The 24,324-nt window shown below is 28.1% G+C and overlaps 2 protein-coding genes across 4 annotated transcripts in view; both read left to right on the top strand.

Annotated features, from left to right (window-relative positions):
- Window positions 1-178: 178 nt before the first annotated feature.
- On the top strand, window positions 179-5,924 carry LOC126839616 (palmitoyltransferase ZDHHC20-A-like). Of its 3 annotated transcripts, none has more exons than XR_007685925.1 (9): window positions 179-291; window positions 2,102-2,244; window positions 2,318-2,439; window positions 2,504-2,627; window positions 2,685-2,923; window positions 3,009-3,138; window positions 3,208-3,334; window positions 4,937-5,678; window positions 5,781-5,901. XR_007685925.1 is itself a non-coding variant. In XM_050575009.1 (9 exons), the coding sequence occupies exons 2-9, from the start codon at window positions 2,106-2,108 to the stop codon at window positions 5,826-5,828; spliced, it is 957 nt and encodes a 318-aa protein (XP_050430966.1). In that variant the 5' UTR covers window positions 179-291; window positions 2,102-2,105; the 3' UTR covers window positions 5,829-5,924. The 3 variants fall into 3 exon arrangements, 1 of the variants encoding a protein (XP_050430966.1); XR_007685926.1 differs by having other exon boundaries at window positions 3,211-3,334; XM_050575009.1 differs by having other exon boundaries at window positions 4,937-4,964; window positions 5,781-5,924.
- Window positions 5,925-7,541: 1,617 nt separating this feature from the next.
- LOC126839618 (uncharacterized) overlaps window positions 7,542-24,324 on the top strand; it is a 45,189-nt gene continuing 28,406 nt past the window's right edge. Inside the window, exon 1 of the mRNA XM_050575014.1 lies at window positions 7,542-7,837. The gene's annotated coding sequence lies outside the window, so the exon portion shown is untranslated. The remainder of the gene's footprint in view (window positions 7,838-24,324) is intronic.

Raw genomic sequence — 24,324 nt, forward strand, 5'->3', positions numbered from 1 at the left:
AAATAAAACTTCACATATTTTGTTCAAATTCGTATTTCATCAGTTACGGTTTACGCAGGATATGTTACGCCGCGACTTTTGGTACAACTGTTTTATTGATTGATAACCCATCCGTTGTTACTACCGTGCCACTGCCATTACTTATTACTGCGCCATTGCCATTGCTTGTTGCTACCCTATCGCGTTAAGTCGTTTGTGTCAACGTCGGCTCGGGGAAGTATTGACAGCAGTGAAAAAAGCCACGGTCGTCGTTATTACTACAACAGAACGGATAACCCGCTTTTCTAATCGGTGAGTAGAACGAAATAAACATTAGTGTTATTTTTTGTGTTTTGATCATGCCCAAATTAATCGCAACCTATAGGTATTATATATTATAATATAACATTGCAATATTTCGCAGGCTAAAAAAGAAAAGATTCTATGTTCAGTTTTTTTTTCTTACTAAGATATATTTATTTTTAATTACATATCTTTAGATCCAACAACGGTGTACCAACTTTAATTAGCTAGGTAGCTACACAAAATATGTTATATTAATAATATATGGTGCCGATGGTACAATAAAAATAATTTCCTTTGTATCATATTTTTTTTAGCTATTACTTTTTTGTCAACGATAAAATAGAAAATAACGAATTTTTTAAAAAAAAAAGTATAATATGATGTGTAATTTTAAAAATGCCTTACTGAACAATTACAAAAATGTTATATACCTAAGCCTTTTAATTATCAGTCCTCAATTACTGGTCCACTAATATATTTTGCCCGTGTTCAATAATTTGTTCTTATCGATTTACTAAAATATACAGTCTTAACCGTTGTTGGTATCGGAGTTAGCGTTTTGCTAACATTAAACTTATACTAGGAACCACTTAATAATAGATTAAGTTCATATAATAATAGATTGTTTTAAAACTATATTTACTTATTTTCAATATAATATTAAATAAAAATAACAAAAAAATAAAAATGTTAACATCTATTTGTGGGTATAATGACCGGTCAAAGTCTGCAGTACCGCATCATGTTGTAAGGGACCTACTTGTCTAGCTGGCTAGACTAGGCAAAGTGGCTGTCGATAAGGCTAAAAGAGACGGATTTCCACGGGAAAACGGTTGGCTAGGCCGCTGTCTACGTCTAATTGGCCTTTAAGTCTCCCTTATTAACTTAATATATCGCCCGAGGAGCTAGAACGGGCGGTCACGCTATTAAGTAATCTAACTCTCAGCTGCAGGCTACAAGATGTTTTATTCTAAATTAGGGTTGCTAAATAAAATACAAAATTATACAATATATATATATATATATATATATATATATATACACTCTGACCTGGGTTGGACGATGAAATGGTTGGTCAAAGCGGAGTTAAAACGGACGCACACAAAAGATAGTTGGATGGGGGGCTTGTAGTAAACGGCAAAAATATAGAGCGTAAGGTCAAGGATATTGGCGGTCCGTGATGGTAAAATCAACTGCCTAATTAGATGATATGTGACGTGCATTGTCCTGTGTGTGCGACCGTTCCCCTACCTATAGTCGGGGGTGTTGTGTCAGCAGGTTTGGGACGAGGAGTAACGGTCAGGTGAAATATGATTGTTACAATGTTAACGTCGCGCTTGTACGAAACTAACTGTGTTGTACGTATAAATATATATAAAACATACATTTTTTATATTTTTTTATAAAATGGACAAAAAATGCTGCTAACAAGTGTCAATTTTTGTTATATAAAACTTTATTTTAACAGTTATAAGAAATAATAATAATATAATATAAGTACTATAGTTTGTTTAATTTTTATAAAATATATTTGTTTTTACTGACAAAAATGTATTAAAATTTTTTTAGTAGAAAGTTTTAATGAAAAAGACTAAAAGTAATCTAACTTTTGTAGGATATAACTAGATAAACACTTTTACCTTTATTGCGCTACTTTAAATTCATTAAAACACTTACAGGAACAAAAAAAAAACTATGTTAGGATGACACTAAAACGATAGTAATCATGTTACAAATCATAGCAATACCTACGACGGGTTAAATTGATTCTAAAATTGTTACACAATGGAAAATAATGAATAAATGGTTTTAACAGCTAAATGGAATCATCAACGATGTACAATCCTGAACCACAAAAATGCTCTTGCTGTGGTCCAGTGGCCAAAAATATTCCTGTGATGCTCATAATATTTTTACTGGCATGGTCATATTTAACATTCGTTTATTATATGTGCCTCGGTAAGCATTTGAAATATTTATATCTGGTAAATTGTATGTTTGTCGCCAATTTTAACATTTGATTTATTTTTAGATGACATCATTTCCCTGGAACTTAGAGTGCCGTCCCTGGTGTTGTACCATATTATACTTGTGCTTTTTCTTTGGTCTTACTACAAAGCAGTAACCGCGAAATGTTACGGTGCACCTGAAAATGTTTGTTCCACTGTCTGTCACTATTTAAATTTATGTTTAATTAATATATCTATCATATTAATAGTTCAAACTCCCGGATGATGTTTTTGAAGAGTTTAATAGGCGTCCATTTGATTTTGCCAAACAAAACACTATCTTGCGTGAAATTTCGTACGATCTGCCAATTGCGACATTCACAACTATGGAAGGTAATTGTCATAATGTTTGTACATTGAACGAAAATAATGTAGAAAATTACTTTTCAGAAATCAGATACTGCGATAGATGTAAAATAGTCAAGCCTGATCGCGCCCACCATTGTACTGTGTGTGATAAGTGCGTATTAAAAATGGATCATCACTGCCCGTGGATTAACAATTGCGTATCATTTTCAAACTACAAATATTTCATATTACTCCTGGTGTACGGAACTGCCATGTGCCTTTTAATTGCATACACTACAATGGTTTATGTATTTAGATATTGGGAGGCTTCATCCGACATGGTGAGAGAACACTAATATTCTAACGTAGTATTTCTACGCCCGTGTTAAAATTCTATAAACAATTTGCGTGTTAATTATTTTTCAGGAATTAAAAGTACACCCGTATGCACTTCATATAGTATTTTTATTTTTCTTCGCATTAATTTTTGCTATCAGCCTATTCTCACTGTTCACTTATCACGTTTACTTGATGTCTAAAAATTGTACCACCGTTGGTAAATCAATATAATTTTTTTTATTAATTATTATTATTAATTGTTGTTTATTGCTTGTACGGTTCCCAGAAGCTGTCCGCCCACCGATATTCACTGAACATAACAATAAAAATGGATTCAATTTGGGTTGTTCCAAAAACATACAAGAAGTGTTTGGTCAAAAAAAGAAATGTTGGCCTTTTCCTACAGAAACAAGGTGAGATATCAGTTATTTAATCATTCAGCTATTTAAATTTACCTAAATGCATAATGTACTATTTTTTTAAAACAAAATCAGACAAAATTCATTTAAAAAAAAAATATTTAAGGTTGTATTGCAAAAAAAAATGTTTAAATTATTTATTTAAAATATATAAGCATTATTTAGGTATATGAATTTATTCTGGTAACAACAGAACGGATTTCTATGTATTGTAAGGTGTTTAATTGAATTAATTTTTATTTATTTGAATACTTACATAATAATTTTTTAAAAAATATAATATATATAAGCAAGTATTTAATTTAGAATTATATTGAAGTATTAAATACATTTGATATTTTCTTAAAACTAATATATTTGCCTACGGTAAAAAATAGGATCTAATAATTTTTTCATTGGTGTCACTACTTTTATTATATTTAGATAAATATTTGTACAATATTTAGTTATCCAAATCTTTTTGCACCAAGCAGCAACTGCTACCCAAAGGGAAAAAAAATATTTTGAAATAACTATTACTGTAACAGTATGTTTAATATTTGTAAATAATTTTTTAATAGGAAATTAAAAATATTACTAGCACAAATGCTTTATTTAAGAATTATTATTATAAAGTTTTAAGCGTGTACCGTTAAGTTATTAAAAAATAATTCAAAACTTTATCTATTGAATATCACTATTAATAATTTAATACTTTAATGAATGTAACGATTTTCTTAAAAAACTAGTTTTTCTAAATACTTAAAGAGGAACTTTTGAATAAATTCTGTAATTGTGGTTAAATATTATAACCTTTTAGTACTTAGATGCACATTTCAAATACAATTAAAAATTCTTATCAGTATTTATTCTTATCTATACTTGAGTTTTTAAAAAAAATTATTTCTTACAATTCTGAGTACAACTATAAAAACAAAATATTTTATTTATCATAATATACAATAGTATTATATAAAAAAAAACTAAATATGTATGTTTGTCAAAGTTATTAAAGAAACAAAATATATCAACTAGACTGCGGCTAAAAAAAACATTTTTATTTCACAATGAACATTTTTCTTATCAGGTTACAGCCTATTGAACCCTATCAAACTGATTAGATTAAAAAAAAGTTATCACGAAGTATTAAAAGAAGTATTTTAGAGTGTCATATTTCAGCTAAAGTTTGATTAGTTTAATAAAAAATGTCCAATGTTAATCAAATGCAAAAAAAAATAGTGAAGAAGTGCTTACAGCTTAGTTAGGTATCTGAAATTTTGTAGCTTTCTTATTTGAGTAGGCTACTATCGATTGAAGAAGGATAAGCTATAGGTAAAAAAAAAATTAAAAAACATTCTACAAGTAAAAGGTTATTTGTCGTAAGCGACATAGGCTGTTAAGGGCTACCACCATTATCATTCATTAATTCATAGTTTATAAATATCTAAGATAATTATTTTATTTGCGAATAACAATGATTTATTAATTTATTTAAATTTGACAAAAACTGTCTGAAAATTAGGGAAAGTCGTTTACTGCAAACCACTTGTTTTGTGTGAATTTTTTTTTTGTAATGTCCCAACTATGTTGTCTGTTTTATGATTTATTTTGTTTCAGCTTGGGGAATGGAGTGAATTTTCCATTGGTAGGTAAACCAAGGTCCAACGAGAGAATTGTGCTAACGCCTTACAAGGCCAGGGATCAATTTTCTGTTTAATAACTCTATGTACTTCAAATGGTTATAGTGCATAGTTTGCTTTTTACTATTCATTTACAATTTAGATGTCCCTAGTTTGTGTGTTGTGTTCATGATCTTAAAATTGTACTCGAACAATTTAACTATAGATTTACAATTAGGAAAATTTCAGAAGTGTTTGTTGTTTTCATGATTTCACAAATTTACTGCAACAAGTTTACTTAACTTTTAAGCATATTCAAATTGTAAAACTAATTCATTAAGGTGTGCTGGGTGAAATATTTGATGTTTTGCTTTTGACAATTAGTATATACTTCATTGAAGTTTTTTTTTACATTTTTATTTCTATTACGGGACAGTTAATCGCCAAATATTATGATAACTTATCTCCATAACTTGTTTCCCTTTAATAATAATTTTTTTTATTAAACGTTTTTTAAATATATTCGATAAATTTTCCGTTCTTAAGAAATAAATTAAAAACCCCATTTTTTACATTTTTTTCTAACTTAATAATACTTAATTAATACTTATCACTTACTGATAATTAATATTAGTGGATAGCTTATGGTCTTGGCAATGTTGTATGATTTGCGGTCATTATAAAAGAACATGAAGTTCAACCATAGCGCTTACATGTATACGATCAGAAAACATTGATTGGTAATACATATTTTTAACATTGAAAAAAAAAACAAAACTATTCATAACGGAACTGTGTAAATATTTAAGTTCTAATATCTTCATTATTATTATTGTTTTTAGGTATCGAGTGATCAGTCTTGCGCAGAACAAATTTCAAATGCCGTGTAAAATGCTAAGATCTTTAAAATAATTAGTATGATAGATGTGTTTATGACTATTTTAATTTAATATTTTGTGTGTGAACTTTTACTAATTATAGTAGGTAGTTGGTTTATATTATTACATTTTACTCTTGTAAAATTAAGATTTAATATATGGAAAATATGTAATAAAATATTATCTCGTATACAATAATAATAATACATATTATAATATAATAATATAATAACAGTTCGATATAAAATATAATAATGATATTGATAATTATAATTATGAGTCTTTTTAAAAAATTTGAAATTTTTTCTGTCCTATCTTAATTAAGTCTGTATGCCTCAATTTTACAACATGGAAAAAGCTGTACAATAATTATGACCTTTTGTTGGTAATTTTAACATAAAGCCTAACATTCTAAATATTTGCAAAATTGTACAAAAACATATACATAAATTTATTATCATTTACCCACAAAATACGTATTTTAAAAATAAAACAAAATGTTTTTAAAAATTAAATTTTTTAACTGCATATTAAACTCGGGTTATTCCAAATTAACACAACGAAATATATTACCTAATCATACTTCGAATGTGTCTACAATTTTCAATATGTATTCTAATTAAAATTACTAAAAAAAAGGCAGTAGCAAAATAAAACATTTCCATAACGTCGTCAGAACCTAAATAGTTTTTCGACCAGTTATTTGATGTTCCCCAATAACATAATAATGATGAATGACTAATGAAATATGTTGTTGTAATATTAGGTATTATTTTTAAAATATTGATAATTATTTTAATATTTCGACAATGTTCTAACAACGTTTGGGCGGTAAAAATTGCCTAGAACATTAAAATTTCTGGCCTAACGTGTGTTTTGTAAACGTTATTATAAAACTTGGAAATTATAACACCTATTAGGAGGGCGTAACTGCGATGTGTAATTATTAGTTCAATAACTATGACTCTATTTTGGTAGTTAATTTATTTTTTGGACTATCACAGTATCCTTGAAAACGATTTAAAATTGTTTTTTCATCTCTACATGTTTAAGCAGACTGAAAAAACTCACTTCATTTCGGTTTTAGAGTAAAAGCACCCATTATAAAATTGAAAGAGAACAACATTCCGGAGGGCAAGACGGTGCGTTTTTTTTCATTATTTTAAGTATAATGCTTAATACATAGTTTAGAAATAACGACTTTTTTAACATTTTTAAATGACTGTAACTTTTCAAGAAACAATTTTTTTTTTTTAAAAACGCACCGTCTTGCACTCCGAAATATTGTTCTCTTTAAATTTTATAATGGGTGCTTTTACTCTAAAACCAAAATTAAACGAGTTATTTTCAGTCTGCTTAAACATGTTTTTACCACTGAAAATCACCGGAGCGACGCCCTCTTAAGGAAACGTCATATTGATTTGACAGCGTCTACCTCAAACGCATTCACGACTAAACACATTGGTAAGCTTGTAACTTGTGGTAGCCTCAAAATGGTTACCGCCGTTCTCGGGCGGCCGTGTATTTCCTATGGGTGAAACCGGTGGCGGCCATTTTGTAAAAAGTGATAACACAAATGAGTTTACCATTCGCCAAACGAATGCGACGTCGCCCAACGATAACGCTGGAAACGATAGATAATCAAAACGTTACATATTTCAAACGTGTGCGGATAATAATGGCCAATTGTTTCCATAATATAACAAAAACTACTAAATACCTTGTTAAATAATAAATTATGTAAATCAATGTGATTTCGCCGATCGGAAAGTGGGAGTATCAATCTGCCAGAACAATCGAATTTCATTATAATGTATTGTGTTTTGTAAAATTATTATCTTAACATACTGTTACCTATCGTATTTTGGTTGTGCTTTGGTGTTTCATGAGTGCACCAGTGATTATTGTTTTCTTTAATTAATATACAAGCCGATAAAATGCTTCAGGTTTAAATTAATTTTGTTGTTCGAATAGCGATTTTATAACACGGTAAAGTATTTGTTGACGATTGGAAAAACTCGGTAAGTATTGGAAAATCATCTATAAATACTTTGTTGCCCGATTTTTACCAGTTTTTCATTACCAGTATTTTCATAATCTAAATAATTCATTTTTATTACACATTTTACTATTCTCTTTATCTTTTGTTCTTTTAAGCATCTGTTAATTGTCTCGAAAACGCTTTGATCATCATAGCTAACATTTAATTTGTGCCAATCTGATATCGATACATAAATCTATTACAATAAGTCTATTGGGTTAATTTTTAAGATATCATATAAGATTGTATCAATTGTTGTGCTTGATTTGGTAGTCGATATGATAGTATAATTGATGAAGTATACTTTGTAGTATATATAATAAGTATTTTTAAGAATAATATTACGTACTGCATTGTTATTTGGATGAAAAAAAGTGAGTAAAGATTAAACACATCCAGACAGCTTAGGGGCTCTCACATGACTAAATAAATGGATGTGATCTATTCATATTTATTTAGCTTAATTCTTAGAAGACTAATAATATTATTATAGCACGTTGGTAATGATGCTAAAAAAACAAATAAAAGTCTGAGTACATCAATAATTGTATGGAGAACAATCTTGTTTTACGAACAGACGATATATAGATAATAATACAAAGGACAGTTTGACAGAGTGAAGAGGCTAATGTTATTTACATTTTTTTTTTTTGCTATTGAACTGTCAGGTTTAAAATTAAAAATATTATTTATAGTGCCTATATAATAGTATATAATATTATTATTATTTTACAAAACGTATAGTGTATACGATTACAGATTTAAAAATAAACAATGTGTTTATATAATAAACAAAAATAGTCAGCAATAAAAATCGTGGATGCCAACGCCACAGGTGGACCACTAGGTGGGAGCCCAAAAGCTGGGTATTGCACAGGGAATGCTACTATCTCCATTGTATCTTTCTTTTTTGGTACATTGTTAAAGAAGTTTCACTTCAAAAACAAATATTTAACAACATGATAAATTCAACACTTACACATAGAGGTATTATACTTGTCTTATCAAAAAGGGGGCCAGTGGTTATACTTTTAAATCTCTAACCAACTGAAAATTGCTTAAATGCTAGACTGTTGAAAGAAATATTATCCTATGTACAATAATTATGAATACCAAATCTAAACTCTGGTGCTGAGATCACTATTGCTGCTGACTTATCTTAGATTTTAACTTTTTCTAAATAATGTGAAAAGTAATCATACGTTATCTAGTAGTGTTTAGCCCCAAGAGGAGCTATGTCAAGAACAATTTATAGCATAGAATTTAAGTTTCTCTTTAAAGTTTTTTCATTGATACTTAGCCTTAAATAACAGCTGTCATCGCATTTTTCAACATACATTTCTAAACAAAGCAAAAAATAAAATTGTTTTGTATTTTACATGCTTTTCTTTAACTCGCTAATTTAGTCTGAAATAAACATTCTTGAACTTGGTAAATACTGAATGTTTAAGTTACTGGCTAACTTCTTTCTCGATTGGCACTAATTGTATGTCATTAGGTGATGAAGAGTGTAAAGCATATGCTAGGGGTTAATTGTTTTAAAGCAAATAGCACCCTTTACCGAACTGTGAGCTGTTAGTCTGTATAGTGACACTTTTCTTAGGATCAAAAGAAGCTAGCACAGAGGCTTTCATAAGTTTATCCTTAATAATATTCAAAGCCGTAGTCTGATTGTCCGTCCACTGCTACATGGTATCTTTTTTTTAGTAAGCTCATGTTTTTTCTGTTGCGTTAGATGTGATGTCAATGATATGGACATTCGAGGAGGTGGTATTACAATTGCAGTCAAGATCTAATTCTCTTTCATGGGAATTTAATTGATAAGTGGGATTCAGTTAGACAATTGTTTATTAAAAAATATTTTAGGTCAGGGTCGCTAATAATTATTGTTGGTTTTTTTTGTCGCATCTTGATTTAGATGTATATAACTTGTATGTTAATGTACAGATAATTTGATGCATAATAATCAATGTTAAATGTTTAGTCTTAAGCGACTACTATCTTCCAAACGTTAAGTGAAGCACTGAAAATGATAAAATTGTTACTAGTTCATTAAATAATAATTCTCACGTAGCAAATATTTTAGCATTCTTGGTCACTACTTGATCTAGTTTTCTCAAATGTTTTTAATAGGGTTGGCTTTTTGACCACTCAAACTTTTTTACGGATAATTGATAAGATTTTGGTCTGGTCAAAATCTGTTGTTTTGGTCCTAAGTTTCAAGGTTGTGTTACAAATCAATAGTATTATTAAACAGAACAAATGATTAAAATAGAATATAAAGGTATGAGTTATTTATTATTTTATAGAAAGGGAAAACAATTAGGTACTAACATTTTTAAATGAACATAAGTTTCAACATTCAATAGTAACAAATAACAACTGTTGTATTAAGTATACTCGACAGGTGCTGGTTAACAAATGGGATTTATTGACAGTAATGACAATAATAATAATACAATGATAATATTATTTACTTATACAACATCTTTCACCTTGACCATTGTTGTTATTAACATTAAATAAATTGAATTAAAGATTTGAAAACAAAATAATACCTTATAAAATGCAACTAACTATATACCTAACTATTAAGTAACTATAATAATTATGAATAAATAATACAATTATGAAAAACATAATAATTAGGACAACATCACAATAAGCTATATCTTAGCTGGTCTTACACACCTACCACTTTTTGTATGAATTTGGTCCTCACTATTCTCTTTTTGATTAACTTCCTCTCTTACTTCCTGGTGCCTCCCATTCTCTGCATTTTGTGTTTCACAAGTTCCCTCCATAACAGTTAAATGAATCATCCCAATATACGGCATATTACAGCTTTTTTGTACAAATTCATTCCTACTAGGTCTTAAATAATATACATGACTGCTTGTCCTTTTATTAGTTCCATTTCTTTCCTGTTTGCCCGTTTATCATACCAATCTTTGTAACCCTCTTGTGCTTTTATTTGTCTGTCTCTAATATTCTGATCTTTGGGTCTCAAATTAATATCTGCCGTAGGCATTTTAGTCCGTAACAGCGTACTCATCAGTAACTCACTAGGTGCCACTCCTAGATTCCCCACCGGTGTGCACCTGTACTTCAGAAGAGCTATTTCTGTTTCGTTTTTGATCTCTTAAGCATTTTCTTAAAACTTGTTTTGCAATATAAACAGCCTTTTCAGCCAACCCGTTACTTTGAGCATATTTTTAATCTTTGCAAAGTAATGCAAACGAATTGATTGACAAATTATAAAAACTCTAACGCTACCCTTTTTTTCAATTTGTTCACATATTATGGAATTAAAAAAAACTAAATCCATAAATCTTTTATTAATAAGGGATGAAGGTAGACTGTTTTAAGTATTGAAAAAAATCTGTCTAAAAGAAAAGGAAAGAAATTGTTTTCAAAATATTCATTGTTTCCTAGAAAACGATTGTCTTACATCAAATGGATCACGCTGTTTTATATAAGTAGTTAATATTTTAATTTTATAAGCGTTGATAATAGTAGTTAGCACATATTACTTAATAAATTATATTATTAAACTTTTAATTTTACTCTTTATTTAATACATAAATAAAATTATGCATTTGTTAGGAATAATTTTATGTGTTTAATTATAATCATTATTATTATAATATAATATTAATCAATTTGTTTAATTAATATAAGATAATATTTAATACAAGCTGTCCCGACCCGGCGTTGCCCGAGATTTAGTTTGCCAGGGCTGAGTTAAATAATTACAAATTATATTCATGCGAAAAAATTATTAAAATAAAGTTAATTTATAATATTAATTAAATTTATTCTTTTTTTATAACCCCCCCTGAAATTATATATTATATTAAAAATAGCCAAGTTACCTGACAATCATAATAAATAATTAATTCCTTACATTTTGAAAATAAAAATATTTATACATAAATTAAAAATACGTACTCTCTATCTTTTATTCTAGTTTTACAAGCACAATATTCTATTTATGTGTACTAAAAATAATGTAAATTTTACATTGTCAATTAATTGACAATATTCAATAGAATAAACTGTTAATATCATTAAAACATTATTTTATAAATTGTAATGGCAGTCGTTTATAATCAAAGTAAAACAGTTAATTATAAAATACATTGAATTTTATAGTTTGGATACAAATGTGGTTTGGAATAATTATTAAAATATAATAACAATAGTACTGTATAACTTTTAATGAGTTAATGTCTAAGATAAATGGTCTAAATTATAATAACTAAGAAGCAAGTGAATACGTTTTACTGATATGTTTCTAATTGATCATCCCCAATGCAATTGACTGTGTGTACATTTGTCTATACCAGTTAGAGTCTAACCTGTATGTCAATTGAAAGGTGTATACAGAAGTATATCACAACCCAAATGTTTTTCTAACACTAACTGAAATTGTTGGTTAAGAGTGTCTTCTAACTGTTAGCACCTTTCAACCAACACATCATGTTAGAATATCCGAAATCTTTGTGGCCTGGTCCTTAAAAAATAAAAAAGGTACATTTAAAAATTTGCCTATTTTTAACTTATTAGTTACTACATTTATTCAGTGTGTAAGACATAATTAACACACGTGATTAATGCTATATACAGGTGATCTATATTGTACAGCTATGTTACTCTAAGGCAATAACATTTATAAATGGAGATAAAGTAGACTGGACACCTTGTATACCATAATCTATGTCATAGAAAATTGTGTTAAATAAAACTTTAAAAAGTTATATATAAACATAAACGTTTTATTGTCTGTGTTAATTAAACAATAAAACAAAAGTACTTTGAAGCAAGTGAAAATGTTGCAGAGGAATAAAGATTTTATTTTTACTGCTATTCTTATTTAAGTGTTAATAATATATATACATACATTACATATAAAATATTTTCTTAACTATTCGTTGTTATCGTTTTTATAGTATCATCGATCTTCAAACATTTTTTTTAAATCAGTTTCAAATGTTAAAAAATCTTAGTTAGAGTTTTTAATTAAAAATGTTGGTTTTGTCGTGTTGACCAGAATTTGAGTATTTTTCAGTTTTTTTTTTAGAAAACTGGAAAATGTTTACATCAAATGTGTAAAAAAAAAAGGTGAAAAAAAAACTTTTCAAATAAACCTTTTTTATTTAATTTTTAAGTTGGAAAGGATGAAGATTTTAACGGAGATTATAACCGGATGTGTTGGTTAAAAGGTTTGTATAGAAGAACACTATACCCAAATTTATTCATAACATTAGGTAAAGTTGTTGGTCAGAAGTGTCATCGAACTATTATATACGACAAAACAGTCATAGTTAATTGTAGGGGTTATGGTTATGTTTAAGATATTATAAACATCATTAATATAGTAAAACATACTATAGACCGTAGTATAGTACTTCTGTTATTTTCTTTAATTACCACAGGCAATAACACGTTTATATATATATATATATATATATATATATATATATATATACATATAACATAAATTAAACTATTGCAATTTGATATAACACTTACTTGATGCAGGATTGATAAATAGATTTACAGCTTTACGAGCTCTTCATTCCCAGTTCTACAAACCCATACGAGTCATAATCTGTACAATTTAATAAAAAAACGTGTTGATTACAAAAATATAGGCCTTGTAAATGTTCACTAATTTCCCAAACAATATGTTTTTAAATGGTATTACGAAGTGATACCTGCTTGATTTGTCTATCTGTAATAAATAAATTTAAATAAATCTATGCAAATATTTAAAATTAAAATTAAATTTGTTAGAAAAAAAAATTACTTTTGTAGACAAGCTCCCTTTTATATTCAACTGCGAAGAAATTAATTACCACATTTTTAATTACCTTTAGTAGGTAATGTAAAAATTAAAATAAACGAATTACTTATTTTATCTGCTAAAACATTTACAACAACAAAATAATTGATTTTAAAATACAAAAATGTTTTATTTTTATCTGCATAAAATAATAAACATAAAAGCCTATTGTATTAGACATAGTCTTCAATAAGTAATTATTGGCACCGGTGCGAAACTGAGAAGGTTTTCGTTTAAAAATAATAACTTTTAATCATTAAACTGATATCTTGATGTAGTTAATCTGTAGATAAGAAATCGTATTTGAGAAATACTTCTCAAATAATATGAAAACAGTTGTGTGTTTTACACACCATACTTCAACGTTTTTTCATATCGATACGAATTTAAAGTAAATATGACGTAAAAAAATATGTTTACTAGATTTATGTTTTTTACACACTTTATCGTTTGTTGTAATATACTAGCGTATTTCATACAAATAAAATTCACAGTAGTGTAGTTAATGAAACACTTTGCTATAAGACTAATATACTTAAGAACACGCTCTGTGAGGAATGGAAGTCATGCTCTAGTCTCATGAAATAGACCACGGTTATATGGGATATTTGCAAAATTATTGTTAATAAAACATTGTCTGATGGTAACTAATTCAGACCAAAATTTTTAAAACTATATTATACTGGTTGTTCAGTGAATGAGTTCATAATCTAATTGTGTTCTATACATTTTAATTTTGCTTAAAAAGTGCGTAAATTTAAAACCAGAATACATTCAAAAATCAAAATTTAAAAAAAGTCTGGCTATGCAAATTTAAGGGTTTCCAAACTTTTTGAATATCCTGTATATTAATCATTATCGAAATCGTTTATATAGTTGTTTACTATATAAACTATTACGGTAACTATTTATGTCGATTGTACAGTTTAAACTATTACATTTACTAGTGTATGTTGGCGTACTAAAAATTCCGTATTACTCGGATAGTATAACTTTTAACACTAAGATTGAATCTAGTTTGATCAGTAAGCCATCGTGAGGGTGATCGTAAATCGTATGTGAACTAATGTAGATTAATTGTAAGTAACGTGTTCCGCTCCAATTTTAAATGCAATGTACTCCATATACGGCTACCACAAGTTGTAGCTGTAGATTTTCGTCTCCTTTGTATTTATTCTATCAGCTGAGGCGAATGTGTCATAATGTGTTCGATTTGGCATTAGGATAGAAAATGTTTTTGTCACGTCACTATCAGAATTATAACAAATAATAATAATATGCTTATTTAAGGGAAAATATTTGTAACAACGAAATTCGCTCAAGTTCTCTTCTTTGTGTCAATTATAATTTTTGAACAAATTCTCAATAACTGGAGTCATTAACATCGTCAATTAATATGCCGTTTAACTAATCTCAGGTTTAAGTTCAAGGTGGCAGTCACTTTCGACTTTCAAAAAGCTGACGACTTTACTGTAGTTAATTAGTGTTCTTTCCGTCGAGTTTCAAACGTAATTTTTGGAAGCAACACGTTTTTGGATCCTCATTTACTGGACTATTTAAATTAGTCGAAGATTAAGATAATTTCCAATTTTTCAATCAAATTTAATCTGAGTTTATGTAAACTTGGTTTTACCAACAAATAATTTATTTATTGCTAATTGAAGTAAGTATCGACGCTAATATAAACAATTTGTTAGCTTCATATAAGTAAAAAATTGTACCTGGTATCATATTTGTTGTAAATTAAATTGATAAGTAGGGTACCTACTTTGAAATGATTACCTAAAATGAAAATGATGTTTAAATTTTTTAGTTGACACAAAACACATATACTAGTTAACTTTAATTAAGATTCAGCTTACATTTAACCATTATTAGGGATTCTGAAATCAACTTTCTAACTTAACCAAATTTGAGCAATAAGCAATAAAATTGACAATTGATTAAACAAGCCTCTGAAAAACCTGTTACCTCCGTATTTTTTTGGACCATAGATAAGGATACGAAAGCCATACTTTTACTAAAAGATTGTCATCCCAAACTAGGTAGCAACTGTAACATTTGCTTTAACACTGACTTGTCGATTGCCCTAAACAAATACATCTGCATTTAACGTGTTTCCGGGAGCTTTTTTCACCATCTTATTTTGCTATTATTTGTCTATTGCAGGTACTGGTCGAGTACGTTGGCCATCATCCGGTCATCCGTCGACCTAGGGTTTATGTGCTTGCCGCACGTTTTCCAGGAGTTGGTCGTGTTTGTCGCCGTGCTGATGTGCGTACTCTTGGGCTTACTTCTTCACTATTCATACGCTGTTATGGTAAGTGTCCCGTGACAGTGTAATTTGTCAGTTTTACTTGTCGACACCATTAAGAACCATAATAAAAACACTAGAAAACGTGAGACGTTGCCATTTTGAATCTAGTATCGGCCCACTCTAGTATTTATAGGTCATCCTCGGTTAATATACGTGTTTTTCAAACCAAGTGGATGAGTGTTCTTATGAATTTCATAATATAATTAGTGATACTTTTGATAGATTGACGGTACTGACCTGCTTTTATGCGTCATAAACAGGCTCTACCGTTAAAATGTAAATAACATCCAAACACGAAGTTAGCATTGCATCATAAAAGTACAAAAATAACTACACTGACATTTTTAAACTAACAAAAAGGAGTTTTAATGAAAAAAAAGGGTCTCTCATAATTCCATAGCAGCGAATTAATGAAATTACAAGCTCGAAACCATAATATAAAACTATAATAATTAATGATAACATATTCAATGTAAACGCAGACTAGAAAAGGGCGTCAAATATTTTTAATGATTTTTTTATTAACATCGGAAAATAGTTAGCTGAGAATTTTAGGAATTTAATGGTTAATGATAGTTTTGATGTAAGTTTATTATGTAAAAATGTTTCGTTTGATTGCCGGTTTTTAAAAAAAAAATTTTAATCCGGTTAAATAGCTTTAAAGATAATACGGTGGCAGGCCATGGTAGAGTACCTAACGATCAAATTATTAAAAAAATATAGTTGAACTTATAGTTAATCACTTAGTGTATGTATAAGTGTTTTTCCAGATTTTCTTAAGTTGTCAGTGGTCAAACTTAAGGGGAGGAGCGTCATAATGTAAATAATTATAGGTTAATCTATTAATAAATTTTTATCTAAAAGTCAATTTGGTTTTAGACCGGATATAAGCACAGAGGAAGCTCTATATAATACGACTCAGTTCATATATAATGAATTAGATAACAGTAATAATTGAATAGTAGTTTTCTGAGATTTAGCTGAAATTTTTTATTCAGTAAACCATAAATTGTTATTACAGATACTACCTTGTTTTGGAATGAGTAATTATAGTTTAAATTGGTTTGTAAGCTACTTATTAAATAGGAAACAAATGGTTAGAATAATGATGTTATAGGCCATAAGCGTCTATACCGTTAATCACCTGTGCCCTTCAAGTATATTAAGAATTGTTTTTGTTTTAGTATCTTGCCAACAGCGAACTCGACGCCGTTATTGTTTACATGATTTTGTGTTGTACGTTTATGGCATTACCAAGCAACTGATACATTCCTATGATATACTTTTTCAATGAATTTATAGTTGTGCTGTTATTGGGAACGTTCGTTGGCACTTTAGCCGTGTTCGTCATGTCGTCAGGGTTCAGCAAGCTAGACGTTGTCATCGGAGACGCAACATTAGCTAAAGACAATTGGATGGAAACTTTGCAGGGCTTAGGCATTATAATGTTCGCCAACACGTCTATGCCCAAAGTAAAACGCCTAGTTGCTATTTATTTCTAAAACTATCAAATATTTCTAATGCTAAACGATAAAACGTGTTTCTATCCCCAAAGTTCCAAATATTAAAAAGCCAGCACGGCTACAACATAGAATACGGGAGCGAGAATTATTCCAGGTTTTCATTTTTCGAAGGAGAAAAGATAACTTTTTATATTTTCTCACAGTAAAGTAACTTTCAGGTACGATTTCTGATTTATAGATTTGCTACATGAAGATATCGGTTTAGCGTCATAAAAGATATGATTGTAGGTCCAGACGCAAAAAAAAATTCATAATTTTACGAATATATCACAACATCAACACATCATTTTAAAATTATTATACTCTCAGCTACTCGTCGAAGCTAAATGTCTGAATGGTTGACCAAGTTTAATTTTAAAAGATGTTTCAACAATTACGCTCTACCACTGAGTAAAAAATATATAATAAATTTATTAAAATCCCTTCTACTTATTTTTTTTCGATTACACCACAAGCTAATTTAATTAAACGTTTCAGATTCAAGTTCCGACCAACCGTTATGGCAACGCGTCACGTTTTCTAGTATTTTTATCATGGATTGGTAACTATGAGCGTACCGACAAGCAAAACTGAACAATTACACTGTCACGGGACACTTACCATAACAGCGTATGAATAGTAAAGAAGTAAGCCCAAGAAAACGCACATCGGCACGGCGACAAACACGCCCAACTCCTGGAAAACGTACGGCAAGCACATAAACCCTAGGTCGATGGATGGCTGGATGATGGCCACCGTACTCGACCAGTACCTGCAATAGACAAATAATTGCAAAATAAGATGGTGAAAAAAGCTCCCGGAAACACGTTGAATGCAGATGTATTTGTTTAGGGCAATCTACAAGACTAGGTTAAATCAAAGGTTACAGTTGCTACCTAGTTTGGGATGTCAATCTTTTAGTAAAAGTATGGCTTCCGTATCCTTATGTATGGTCCAAAAAAATATAGAGGTAACAGGTCTTCCAAAGGCTTATTTAATCAATTGTCAATTATATTGCTTATTGCTCAAATTTGGTTAAGTTAGAAAGTTGATTTCAGAATCCCTAATAATGGTTAAATGTAAGCTGAATCTTAATTAAAGTTAACTAGTATATGTGTTTTGTGTCAACTAAAAAATTTAAACATCATTTTCATTTTAGGTAATCATTTCAAAGTAGGTACCCTACTTATCAATTTAATTTACAACAAATATGATAACTGGTACAATTTTTTACCAATATGAAGCTAACAAATTGTTTATATTAGCGTCGATACTTACTTCAATTAGCAATAAATACATTTTTTGTTGGTAAAACCCAGTTTACATAAACTCAGATTAAATTTGATTGGAAGATTGGAAATTATCTTAATCTTCAACTAATTTAAGTAGTCCAGTAAATGAGGATCCAAAAACGTGTTTTTGTTAAATCAAAGGTTACAGTTGCTACCTAGTTTGAGATGTCAATCTTTTAGTAAAAGTATGGCTTCCGTATCCTTATCTATGTTCCTGTGGTATGGCGGACTCGTACGCAAGCTGTTAAAATATAATATATATTGTCCTACTTAGCAAAAATGCCGTATCTCGTAAAAACATTTGTAAAAAACCGATTAAATCTCGAATCCAATATTACACCTGAAATCGAAGTCGAAGTTCTTAAATGACCTCTACCATCCTCTACGACATCTTAATCACCCACTCAAATCATAAAAAAACTAACTACATTTTCTATGAAATCCCAGCAGAAAAAGAACGCATCAAAAAATACTACTAAAATTACTACATCACTTTTTTTCTATTTTGCAAAACTAGGTTTTAAAAAATAAATATTATTTTCTCTCGGAGTTAAAGCTACAAGACAAATTTTCTAATTTTCTGGGTTTTTCAGCCAATTTGTCAAGTATGTCTTCAGTTCTTTAACATCTGAATGTATGGTTAACATTGATAAACTATTAAAATGACTCCAAAATTAACTGATAAATACCTAATCGAATAATAAATTGTTTACTTATAACACTTTATCACTTCTGTCATAGTTTGTTTCGTACAGTAAAATCTAATATTTAGTTTATTCCTGAAATGTAATTTTCTATGTTTTGTAGGTAGATACACGGAAAATATAAATATAATATAAAATACAATCAACTATATATTTTTTAGTGTCATAAAAAAATGTCTGTCAAGTTAATTGGCTTACAATAAATATTTCGCTGTAAAATTAAAAAAAAAAATCGCATAAAATAGAATAAGAATTATTCCTAAAGGATAAGCCATTTGAAAACTATGAATTTGTTTATTTTAAAATAATTTTTTGAAATAGGGTTTTTGGCTGTTTTTTGTAATTCGCATTTTTGAAATAATATTTACTAACAATGTTTGTCTCAAGTTGAATTGTAATTTTTTTTAAACGACTATAACATCAAAAACAATATTAAATGAACATCAAGCGCCATCTACACGATACATGGTGACGAATACGAAGCGTTAAAGACCAAAACAGTCACTCCGATAGAGTGCATGTGTGTACTATCTTGTACGTTCTTAGATTAATAGGCAATAGATTTCGCTTCCTGTCTCAAAAACAAAAAAAAATAGTAATTTAAATAATTGTAGAAGTCAGACTCGTTAGTAATTTAAAATCGTTTCCTACAATTAAAGTACTATTTTATGAATTTTGTAAAATTAATAGGACAATTTTATTATTTATACCCAGGGCCTTATTCGCCAAACCTCCAGTTTATTTCGCTAAAAAAATATTATCTTTTTCATTACATTATGTTGACTTAATTGAAGGATCAATACTTATTAAGCTATGCCAACCGAACAAATTTTAGTTTTATATTGATGACCATTTTTTAGTTTCTATTAAGTTAAAAAACAAAAAAAAAAATATTTTTAAAACTCGAATAATGACGTGAATTTAAAAATTATTTAAAAAAAACTCTTCGGGAATAAAATGTTCCTATATTTTTAAAAAAGCTAAGTATAATTAATATTGTCTATTTAGGTCATGGAATATAAGTATGTTATAAGTAATAAATATAGTATAACCTTATATGATATTATATGTGAACACTATAGAAATCATTGTGTATTATTTAAAAGTTGTTTGATACAAGGACCAATTACATTTGTAACCTAGATTATATCATACGAGTATATAAGACATAGTATTAAGGTGTTGGATCACCACTCTGTTACGGACACTGTTATAACTGTAACGTACGTTGTATATACTATTCTCTATATTTATGCTGTGTGTTTTTATGTTTAATAGTATTGTGTTCCAACATATTATTGTTGTGTTTTATTTTCTACTTAAATACTAACTTCTACCAAGATATACAAGCGTATATCGCAATACTAAGCAATTGTTTGTGTCTAAACTCTTGAGAAAGCTATACTGTGAATGCGAGAGACTGTTTTATTACAAAAGTATTAATGAAGGAATTAATTACATGGCAAAAATACTTAGATGGACTAAATCAATTTATTGTTATTATAGGGACACAATAAATTTACAGTTGAAATAACTGTAAAATACTTACTAAAATATAAGTATTTGCTTTAACTAAACATTTAATTGGCCAAACTATTTATTTAGTTTTCCAACTATACATTTATTGTATCCCTATATTAACCATCATTTTAGTTGGTCCAATATTTTGGTATATTTCTTCAGTGGGCCTGTTGGTTAATTCGTAATTAATAATTTATAGCTGCTAAATGAATACTTAGATTATAGTTCAGATAACTTTGATAGTATTGATAATAGTTAAATATACCTACTCAACACATATTTGTTGTCTAAATAATGATTTATAATACTTATTTAAATTTTAGTGATCTTGGAGAACAGTTTTTTATCTTATATAATTTCTGTAGTAATTGTTATTAATAATAATTTGTAACGGGTGCTTTTTTTGATTATTAACCTAGATTATTGGCAGAGGAATTACAAAATTGTTCATGACGTCATTAATAGGCACAAAAAAATGGCTGTCATGTATTAAGTAGTTATATTATGTGTACTGTATACATTACAGGTACAAGTAGTCAAAGAAAACGAATATAGCAACATACCGACTGAAAACGTATAATATCTATTTTTGGGGTCTACAAAGTCCATTGAAGGTCGACTTTTTAAACATAAATGGTAACATATACAAATTAATAACTTTTTTAATAAAGACTATTTTGCCGAAAATTTAGGGCAATTTCTAATAAAAATTGATATTTTTATTCTTTTCACAATAATTGTGAAAAACAGAAAAAAAAAGTATAAATGCAATCGAACAATCGATGACGTAGTTGACGGTTAGTAAATTATACTTTTGGCGATGGCCTTTTTTTTTTTTGCAACACAGCTGCGATGGCTGACAATGCACACATAAAAAATTATACGTCTTTGGTAAAAATAATATATGCAATGAGCAAATTGTAAAATTTTATTTATGCAACTTAAAAAAAATGTTGTTGCAGTAAATCGTTTCAAAAATGTCTCTATCGTATTTTTTTAAAATATTTAATATCACAGCATCCTTGATAGCAAATTAAAATATTTTTTTTTTATCTAAACCTGTTTAGGTAGGCATAAACAAAAAAAAGATACCATTCAAAATGGTTTTAAAGATAAAAAAATATATATACAAGTTGACTTTGAATTAGCATAGATAGTAGCCTTTATGCAGTCTATGAAATCGTTAAACAAATTGAGGAAATTGTTTGGCGGTTTCAAAGACAACTAAATTTTTCATTTAAATAAAACTGTAATATAAAAGCTGAGTCATTAATCATAATTTTAATACATTTCTATTAAATACAAAATAAAAATATTATTTTTTAAATAAAAAAAAAAGATTTAAATAAAAACTCGACTAAGAAAATAATAAAATTATTTTATTGTTATTCTTGCATAAAATAAAAAAAATTAATAATAATTTTATACTTAAAAACAAATAAAAATAAATAATTAGAGACAATAATAGATTGCTTGAAATATATTAACACGGTCGAAATTGATTCAAACCATTTTTATTGCCTAAAGAAGACTCCTATTAAAACCCTTACCGCTTTAAAACTGGATAAGCTCAAATTTTGTATGCATTGTTCATCGTTCAGGGAATTAAAAAAAACAAATATCCTAATTATCGTGGCTACAACGAATCTGTCTTGATTGTTTTATGAACATCATTATTTCTAATTGCTTGACTTATAGGTACACTAAATGACGTTATTAATCATTATAAATTATTTAATCAATTTATAAAATATTTTTAATAATAAAATAATTTTTATTAATAATTATTTTATTGTTGTTAATAAGAAGATAATAATGAATTATTATTAATAAGCATATGTAATTATTTAAGTCCTTACATCCGTATAAATATGCTTAGTTATTAAAGTCGGATTGAAACATTTTTTTTTTTTTACCACGGAAAACTGTTCGGTGGAATGGAATCCATTTCATGCCGGGTTTTAGTTATACCTATAGAAATAATTTAAAACTTGTTTACTTTTCTAATTTGCAAGTCACCCGGTTCTACATCAACTGGCTGATCGAAAGTATACTATTTTTTGGAAACAACTTTCAATAGATTTAGTCGAGTAGTCCGGCAAGTGTACAACAAGCGTTCTGTCATACCTTTCAGAGTATTTTTTACAATACAATGGTATTGTGTTATTTTTTGTAAATTTGTATTATTTTATTTTGCTGTCTTCGACGAGGAAATGAGTAGGTATATTCTAAACCAATCTATCTTGGTCATACTAAGAATACTTAGATACGCTCAGTTTTCATTTTTTTTTTCGTTAATATAAATTGGGAATGATCAATATAATATAAGTGTTTACATCATTATAATTGTAATAACAGTCATAAACGAAATTAAGTCTCTTTCAAACCTGAAAAGTTTATTTCACTAATTTTATTTAATTTTATAATTAACTGCATATATATTCCTTAAAAACAAATTATAAAGTTGAATTTTGCATATAATAGAGAATATCTAACAAAAAAAAAAAGTGGACAGTTGTTTTACACATTAAAAAAAAAAAGTTTGTCTAAACTTTTTTTAGTTTGTAAAGTTAAACGTTATAGTTGCCTGATTACGGAAAAGTCAAACCTAAAAAGTATTAATTTACTTATCGTTAACCAAGTCTTTATAATGTACTTAAAGTTTTAATACCACACAAAAGTATTCTGAATATGTATAATATAATATAATATTCTGAATATGTACGTAACAGCTTGGGGATTTTATTTATCTTTTTATGACACGTCTAAACAAATTTGTGTTGTTATTTATTGTTTCATTTTTTCTTATAATTACTACATCTTTAAAAATGTTTATTAAAGTTTCTTCGTGATTCTATTATTTTAGTTAAATTTCTTAAGGAAGTAGGACCCCGGAAGAATTAATATACAACCTACAATTTTTCTTAATACTACTATGTACTTTAAGAACTTGGGTGGCTGCAAGATTAAATGAGTAAGCTACAAAGCAGCACACTACAATAAACAATATCTTGAGAATTGTGATAGTAATTATATAAGAGAGAGAAATGTGTTAGCCAAAAAACCATTTTGCTTATAGGTTTCCGATAAAAGCAATATTATAAAATTGAGCTTACAGTCGCTTGTAGAATTTGTTATAATTAAATAATATTGATAGAAATATACTATCAGTATTTATAATAACTACTAAAATGTAATTTATAATAATGTTATATTTTTTATTTGACCCAAATTTATTCATTTAATATAATACAATAATTTTATATAATATATTTCTGATAAC

This window comes from Adelges cooleyi, unplaced genomic scaffold (assembly GCF_023614345.1).
Source record: "Adelges cooleyi isolate 19-005CV unplaced genomic scaffold, UGA_ACOO_1.1 ACOO_flye_CR_arks_rails_tigmint_CR_PRNA_307, whole genome shotgun sequence".
Taxonomy (NCBI): domain Eukaryota; kingdom Metazoa; phylum Arthropoda; class Insecta; order Hemiptera; family Adelgidae; genus Adelges; species Adelges cooleyi.

Excerpts from the sequence above, each read along its gene's own strand:
- LOC126839616 (XM_050575009.1), top strand. The coding sequence starts at position 2,106 with ATGGAATCATCAACGATGTACAATCCTGAACCACAAAAATGCTCTTGC. Across the intron at positions 2,245-2,317 it reads CGTTTATTATATGTGCCTCG|ATGACATCATTTCCCTGGAA; the intron begins GTAAGCATTTGA and ends ATTTATTTTTAG. Across the intron at positions 2,628-2,684 it reads GACATTCACAACTATGGAAG|AAATCAGATACTGCGATAGA; the intron begins GTAATTGTCATA and ends ATTACTTTTCAG.